The 8037-nt window shown below is 54.5% G+C and overlaps 1 protein-coding gene across 1 annotated transcript; it reads right to left on the reverse strand.

Annotated features, from left to right (window-relative positions):
- Positions 1-203: 203 nt before the first annotated feature.
- Positions 204-8036, reverse strand: LOC130152388 (acetyl-coenzyme A synthetase 2-like, mitochondrial). Its single transcript, XM_056345894.1, is given in 9 exon segments — positions 204-518; positions 607-718; positions 1036-1106; positions 2061-2368; positions 2824-2930; positions 2932-2998; positions 3559-3654; positions 4998-5177; positions 5180-8036. Coding segments are annotated over 9 exon segments (1521 nt in total). The 5' UTR covers positions 5445-8036.
- Position 8037: the final 1 nt, after the last annotated feature.

The raw sequence follows: 8037 nt of genomic DNA on the forward strand, positions 1-8037 counted from the left end.
CAGAGCAGGACTAGGAGTAATACACCTATCCAGGGCCAGGCATCCTGCCCTGCTGCTATCTTCACAGCTACTGCAAGGCACAAGGAATGCCAAGGAGGGATTTTTCCCCCTGCTTTTAGAGGGGGAAACGGAGCTTGCCTCCCCTTACTGTTCTGCCTATGATGCGTCATGTTCTCTCCCCTGCCTCCCATAAATATGTGAAGTCAGAGCTTTTGAGGGTCTCTGTGTTGCAGAAAGTTCCTAAGACTGCAGTGGAAGTGCAGCCTCCCAGCGCTTACTGACCGCCAGTTGCTTAGTGACATTTCTGGACATGGCTCTGCTTCTGCAGTGGAGGAGCCAGAGGTGGTAGCTGGCAGAGCCAAGCTAGCGGCTTTTCTTGCCCCTCTGATCTGCTGCCCAGTGTCATGGTTTTCCAGCGTGGTTAAATCCCCAAGCTCACTGGCTTTGCCTTCCACGATTTTCCTTAGCATCCGACGCATAGTCTTCCCTGAGCGAGTCTTGGGCAGCCAGTGTGTGACCTGTGATGGGGAGGAGCAGAGCTAAGGCTGAGGGAGAGGGGTTGGCCAGACTGCCAGGGTGGCTGTTGGACCAGTCTGCACATGTTACCTGAACATCCTCCGGAGCTACATACTTGGCGATCTTAGAGATCAACTCCTGTAGCTCAGCATCAAGAGTCTCCTGCGTGTAGCCACTGTCCTTCAGCACAACACATAGGCTCCTGGCAGAAGGACCACCAGGTTACTGAGCACAGTGCACAGCATACTCCTGAGAGCCTGCCTGGATCTAGTGCCAGGAGCCGTCCCTCTCTGCTGGTGGCCTCAGGGGATGCTCTGCAGCCTGAGCTGTAAGTGCTTTTGGCCATAGTGCTGCTCTGCCACCTTACGCAAAGCCCAGTTGGTCTCACGTAGGTTGCGATGACTGTGCCGAGATCCCCACTAGCATGCTGTACAGCGTTGCTACCAGGGGTTGGTGTGACACTGCCACATACTGCGGTGCAATAGCCCCAAGCGACATTTCAGGGGCAGGAAAGCAGGCATCTTACCTTCTCCCTTAATCTCATGTGGGTAGCTGATGACAGCAGAGTCTGCCACTGCCACGTGGTGATTCTGGAAAAGAACAGGGCTGGGGTGTGGTGCAGTGCTTTCAGCAGGCTGGCTGCCACCTGGGAGCTGCCTTGACCTGGCTTGGCTACTGCAGCCCACAGTAAAGCTGAGAGACAAGGAAGGGCCTCAGATGGCCTCTGCCTTTTTTCCTTCTTGCCTCAGCAGGTGTCTGCAAACACAAGTCTTCCCCCTGCCCTGCCCCTGGCTGCTTTACGCTTGCAGCTTTTAGACCCTGTTCTGCACCTTCAGGTTGTTCCACCAGGTCCCACAGCTGCTCTTCCTTAACATGCACAGCTGCTGCTTTGGGATTCACTCACTTAGAGCATCAACCTTATCAGGCATCCCTGTGTTGTTCTGCACCCACCAGCACATTTCTTCCCCCAAGCACCTGTGGCCCCCTGCTCCCCCCTAGCATCCTCCCCCCCTCTGCACCTCCACAACCCTGGCTCCCCAGCCTGAGCTCTCTTTCACCTTGCTGAGCTGGCAAATGCTTTCCTCAGCCAGAGCAGACCTGCTGATTAAGAGGTAGCTATTTTTACTCTGCCATTGCTCTGCCCAGAACAGTAGTCTTCCAGGAAGCTTTTCTAGCACTAATTGCTTGCAGATGGGATGAGCAGAGGGCAGGGAGACCTCTGGGCAGCTCCAGGGAGCTAGCAGAAATGCACAGCAGGGGCTCACCTCTTCAGAAACAGTGCTCTGTGCTGGCAGCCTGGCCATCTGTGTGCCACAAGTAGTGGGCACGCAAGGAGTCTCACTGCCTGCTTCCTTGGGCACAAGCTCCCAGTGGCACTCAGAGGGTGCCAGGCCCACCAGCAGAGCTGTGTGTGACAGTGTGGTGGCAGTCCCAGGCTGGGTTCATAACGTGTCAGCCCATGTCTGGGGTGTTTCTAGCCTCCATCCCAGTGGCTCCTGTGATTGTCCTGAACTCGTGTACAGCTCCAGCTGCTACTGCAGGACAATGTACCCACATTGTGTCAACACCAGCAGAACTGTCTTGGCAGCCAGGACCAGCTCTCCAATCCCTGTCCCTGCTCCCAGAGTGGACACGTTGCTCAGGGGAAGAGACAGTAGCTCCAGGTAGCCTCTCACCTCCTCCAGCAGCTCATCCAAGGCTGTCATGGGAACCTTGCTGTCGGTCTTCATGGAAACCAGAACCCATTTCACTCCTGGGCACTGCTTCACAGCCTGGTCCACTGTCGTCTTTAGCTCAATAACGTTGCCACCTCTCAGCCCCTGGTTCACTGTGATCACTGTCTCTGACCGGGCTGCAGAAGGCAGAAGAGCCACATGAGCAGCTCTGCCCCTCTCCATCAGTCACACAGCAGTTTGGCTCTACCATGATGCTGCACCTCTCCCCCTGTCACTCATGTCCTCCACTTAGCAAAACCAGCAGCTTGACATCATCGTTTCCTATTCATTCCTGCTTGTATTGAATCCCCTCAGAGGAGACACTGTATCCCAGCCCTTCAGTCCCTTGGATGAAGAGGAGAACCAGTCCATCCCATGGGCTGGAAGATATTTAGCAAGCCCATGCCATTTCCTGGGTGCTAATTCCTGCTCCAATGTCATACATCATGACAGGACACCCCCAGTTAGCCCAGGGAGTCTGACTCAGAAAACCTTGCCATCAGCACAACCCTGAGCCACCAGCTTCCAAACCAGCCAGCTCAGCACCGTCCCCCAAGGGAAACACATGTCCCTGGTACCCACTGGCTCTTACCATCCCAGATCCTGTTTGCCAGGGATTCTGCACTGAACGCGGTGAACACCACAGCATGCACAGCCCCGATGCTAGCCACTGCCAGCGGGCATGGGGGCATGTAGATTGTCACCCAGTTTCACCCCTTGCAGTTTCAAAGTGTTTCCCAGGCAGCACATCATCTCCAGCAGTTCCCCACCCAAAGAAGCAATGGCACGGTTAGAGACTTTCTTGCAATTCTTATCTACGTGTATAAAGATGGGGGGGCCTCAGAGTCACAGGTACGGAGCTTACAGCCCTACGCACTCTAACCCCCCACGCTGGAAGTCCATGGGAGAGCTGTAAAATGTCAGTGGGAAGGAGAAGACAGTCACTAATGTGGGCTGTTATTTATGGAAATGAAATAAATCGGAGTGACCTCTGTACAGAGCCTGACATTCTCACTGGTCAGCATGAGGAGCAAGCTATAAGGGCCAGCAATGGCCATTGGCAATTCCTCTGGCTCAGCAAGCCCATGAGGCTGACTTCCCCATTGACAGTCTGCACATTTGTCAGCCCATACAACTGGGGTGTCACACTACCCTGCCAGGCTGAAGTCTCAGATCAGCACAGGCAAGCCAACAGCCACCATACTGTTCCTCTATCTATGCAAAGGGATGCTGCATCCCTTCACATGCCACATGCCAGCAGATCACCCTGTCAGTGTTCATACACTCTGCGATACATCTCTCATATGCTCAGAGGTAAGTACTGACCTGTACGTGACCCGCACCTCCTCTCCCGGTTCATCCTTCTCCCAGATTAAGGCCACTTTATCTGGGGCTACGCGGACATGTCGGGCCAGACAATTGACTGGAAAAGATGACCCAGCCTTATTGCCAGAGCAACCCTCAGCACCTCTTAACTCCCATAAAGCCAGCACTGGCAGTCCTTTTTTTTTCAGATCAGTCAGGGCTTGTGTGTGAGTCTTTTTGGCATTAGCCTCGTGTATCTGCTGAAACAGCCTTTGTGGATACCAGCTGGGAGATCACACGTACCATCCCAAGCCTGTTAGAGACCTCACCATTCCAATACCAACCAGTCCCTGCTGTCAGCTTCCCTCTTAATCGCAGCCTAACACAGTCCAGAGCAGAAACTGCCCGAAATGGCTCTGGAGGTCACATCCCCGGTGCCCTCAGAGGGCCTGGCAAACGTTAGCTCAGCCATCGCTGCCTTGCAGCTGCCTCAGGGGTGCACTAGGGCAGTTTTCAGTGATGGTGCTCCTAAATAGCGTGTAGGATGAAGCAGAACTCTGCACAGGAAGGCTGCAGGTGCATTTGTCCAAGGTAGAAGAGAGCCAGGGCCAGGAGTGCACAGCTCCTCGCTTTCCAGGGACACGGCAGATGGAAGAATTACAGCCAAAGCCTCAGAGAAAAGTTCTGTGTTGCTGGCAGCTGCAGTTTCCTCAGAAGCCTTGTTCCACTCAGTTTTCCTTAAACCTGCTACTGAGATCATTGGGTGATGCAGCAGCCCCAGTTTGCACACCAAAATGCCTTCTCCTTGCCATTCATAGTTTTCCAGGACAGAAAGAAACACGCATCTCAAACGCCAAAGGCAGATCAGTTCTGCTCTCCTGCCCAGATAGACTACCTAAGACCCAAATTATGAGAGGGCTGTCTCATTTTGAATGCTGGGACCAACAGCTCTGTGAGCAGGATGCAGTGTCACCAGCCCCTGTGTCTTTCCCTGGTAGCCCCCCTAAGGCAGTAAGTAGCCCCAGCCCACAGAAGAGCCTCCTACAGCTGTGGGGACTTCCAGTACCACTCATTGCTCCTGTATTTTGCTTTCTGCAGAAACATACTGCCTTTGCTGGGCAGGGATAAGCTGCTGTAACGCTGCGTGCCGAATGCACAGGGTTCAGTGCTGTTGCCTGTGGTCCTGCAGAACGGAGCTGCTGCGGGATCCACAGAGGCTGACAGAGAGCAGTCTGGCTCCCAGCACACCCCAATCCCACTGCAGCCCCTCCAGCAAGACCCAGTTGCTCCCTTAGGACCAGCCACATCCTTACACTACAGCACCAACTGGGCCTTTTGGGGATCCCCCTCACTCCAACCCTTTAACTCTGTGCTCCTCAGACCCGCTCCCAGGGCCCCAGCCCTTCACAGAGAGGCACCTGCAGGCACTTGGTGGGCTCCCATGTCCATCTCCCTCCTTACCTGCCACTTTCAGCTGCCTGCCCAGGAACCAGGAGACCCTGCCCTGGTGCAGGTCGCAGTGCTGGACAGAGTGGAAGGGGATGATCCATGTGAGCCGGCTCCTACCTAACACTCCCAAGAAGGCATCCCCCTGCTCCACTGACACCTTGCACAAGCCTTGGTGGTCCTTGGGTACAGGGAAGGCATGTGGGCGGTGAGAGACCCGTGGCTCCAGGCTCAGGCAGCTGCTGACCTAAGGGGACATCTGGGAGCCTGAGGAAAAGCTTTGGGGCAGCAAGCCCTGGCCAGCAGCCTGGCCATGCTCACAGGGTGCCTGCCTCTCACCAGGGAGATGGGTGCCTGAGGCCCTCGCAGCCACCTGGAACACCCAGCTCTGGCAAGATGAGCCCCTGTGGGGACAGGGGCTATGTCACCCTGGGCTGACCAGACACAAAGCATGTATCCCATGTGAGAAGCCCGGGCACCCCTTCTCCTCTGCCTTGTTCCTCTCCTCCTCTCTTCCAAAGCACTACAGGGGAAAAAGAAATTCAATCCCTTGAAGAGAGGGGAAAGGGGTGGGCTGTAGAAACATTTAACTGAAAATAACCTTCATGCTAATCTGAGTCCTGACAGCTGCTCTTGAACCAGAGCCAGGTTCGGCAGGTGCCTGGGCTCCTCACAGGGAGCCAGGTGCCTGGGCCAGGCTTTACCAGCCTGGTCCCACTCCCATTCTCCTGGGGCTGTGCTGCGTCCCCAGACCCCTCTGCTTTGCCCCACTTGCTTCCCTTACACCTCCCTCTGCTCATCCCCATCCCCTCGTGCCCCGCAGCCTCCCTGCCGCAGCCCCCCAGTCCTCCCCTTGCCATGAAGGCAGCCTGGGGCAGCTCACTTGTAGAAGTTAGGGTCCCCTCCATGCTAGCCTTGGGTGAGGCATCATCTGCTTCCCAGAATTAAGGCCCATTCCCTGCAGAGCACTAGGTTGTGCTGTCTCCAGTGGGCCAGGGAAGGACTTCCTCCTGTGGCTGGCTGCTGCAGGAGGAGGATATTGCATCCCATCCCACTGCTGGGCAGCTACCAGAGCTGTTGCCTCCAGCAAGCTGGTCTGGGGTCTCTGCCTCCTGCCAAACACTTCAGACCAGCTGTACCACAGGATGGACTGGGAGCGCTCATTGAGGCCATGGTGGAGCAGGTGGTGGTTGGTTGGCATGAAACACTGCACCCCATCTCCTCATGCTGAGGCCTCCCACAACCACCCAGTGCAGCAGAGCTAAGCTGCCTCCTTGCCTCTACACAGCTTTTCTTCTGCCTTCCTTTCCTCCAGGCTCTATATCGGTAGAGTTTTTTTTAAGGCAGAGCTTGGAGGTTTCCTTAATTTTATCGCCGAGGTTCCCCTCCCTTCCTAGGGGGCACAAGAGTAGAAAAAGGCTCTCCCTGCAAGCAGGGCTGTTCTCAGCCAGGTACAGCCATGGGATCAACAGCAGAGATGAGAGGGTTTGTAGATCTCTTTGCTCTTCATGGTGCAACACCGCTCAGGGTCTGCAGGGTGGTATGTTTGGTGAACAGGCTGGGCACTGGTATGGGAGATAGTGCCTATCTGATGACAAGTGCTCTCAGCCAGCCCACTGGTTTGTATCAGAGGGCTGCCCCCAGAGCTAAGTGAGGGCCTACGAGGGCTCTGTCCCCCAGGGAAATGCAGTCCTGAGGGCTTACAGCCCCTCCACAAGGTCAAGCCCCAGCAGCCTCATCCTTCTACAAGCAAAGTGTTTCATTTCCTAGGCACATCTGCTCTGCCTCAGCTGCTTTTTCCTCTGTAAAACATCAGGTTTTTCCATCAGACCATCCCCAGATGCCCTTAGCAGGGTGGGCAAATCTCACCTCCTTCCCTGAAAACTCAGTATGGGCTCCTGCTGCTTTCACACCAGAGCTTGCCTTGCTGGAAACCCCCATTGGCACCCTTCCTTCTCAACCAGCTCCCCTGCACTTGCAGCATCTGGCTGCCACGTCCACTCTGCTGAGTGCTGGCAGAGAGGCTGAGTGTGCCCAGAGATCTGCCTGGCTCTAACACCAGAGTGTGTGATACCATAGAATCATTTAGGTCGGAAAGGACCTTTAAGATCATCAAGTCCCAACTATTGACCCAAGACTGACAAGTCCACCACTGAGCCATCACATCTACGTGGTTTTTAAACACTTCCAGGGATGGTGACTCCACCACCTCCCTGGGCAGCCTGTTCCAATGCTGACTACCCTTTCAGTGAAACAATTTTTCCTAATATTCAATCTAAATCTCCCCTGAGACAACTTGGGACCGTTTCCTCATCCTATTGCTTGTATATATATACATATATTTATATAAGGGGTGACCTGCTGCAGCACTATCAAAACTAGCCGGCTGCATCAAAGCTTTTACTGTCACATACCAGGTTAAATTCAATGAGTAGTTCCTGTACCTTGCCCCTGCACAGCCACCAATCCCCCACAAGGTTTCAAAAGTTCATCTACTGTTTGTGCTCTTTCTCCATCCTCATCAGGTCAGTCCACCCTGCTTCTTGCCTCCGCTGCATCCAGATTCTTTCTTCTCCGGGCTCTTCTTCCAGCCAGTCTCATCTCTTCTCATCCAGGCCCCCTGCTTTTTCCTGCTTCTCCTGGGGCCTCTCCTACATCCAGAACACACTCTCTCCCCTCCCTCTGCTTCTTCCAGGTCTCTTTTTCATCCAATGCTTCTCCTCATATGGTCCTTCTCTTCTATACCCCGTAGAGCTATTTAACTACTTAGCAGGAACCAGCCACAGCTGCACATTATCCATGTCAGCTAACCCACCGCCGCTGAAGCAAGCCCAGAGCTGTATATTATCAATGTTAATTAACCTGCTGCCTTTCCTCTATAATTCCTCTACAGCGACCCGCAGCACCAGGCTGTTCTGGATGCTGAAATGCCTCATTCTCTGATGTATGCCATGATGCCCAACTTCTGCCCCAGCAACAAGCAGCTGTCTTTCACCACAAAGGGAGAACAGCACCCAAGCCCCGTCGTTCTCCATGCCTGGGGGGTGGAGATGGA

This window comes from Falco biarmicus, chromosome 7 (assembly GCF_023638135.1).
Source record: "Falco biarmicus isolate bFalBia1 chromosome 7, bFalBia1.pri, whole genome shotgun sequence".
In the NCBI taxonomy this organism is placed as follows: domain Eukaryota; kingdom Metazoa; phylum Chordata; class Aves; order Falconiformes; family Falconidae; genus Falco; species Falco biarmicus.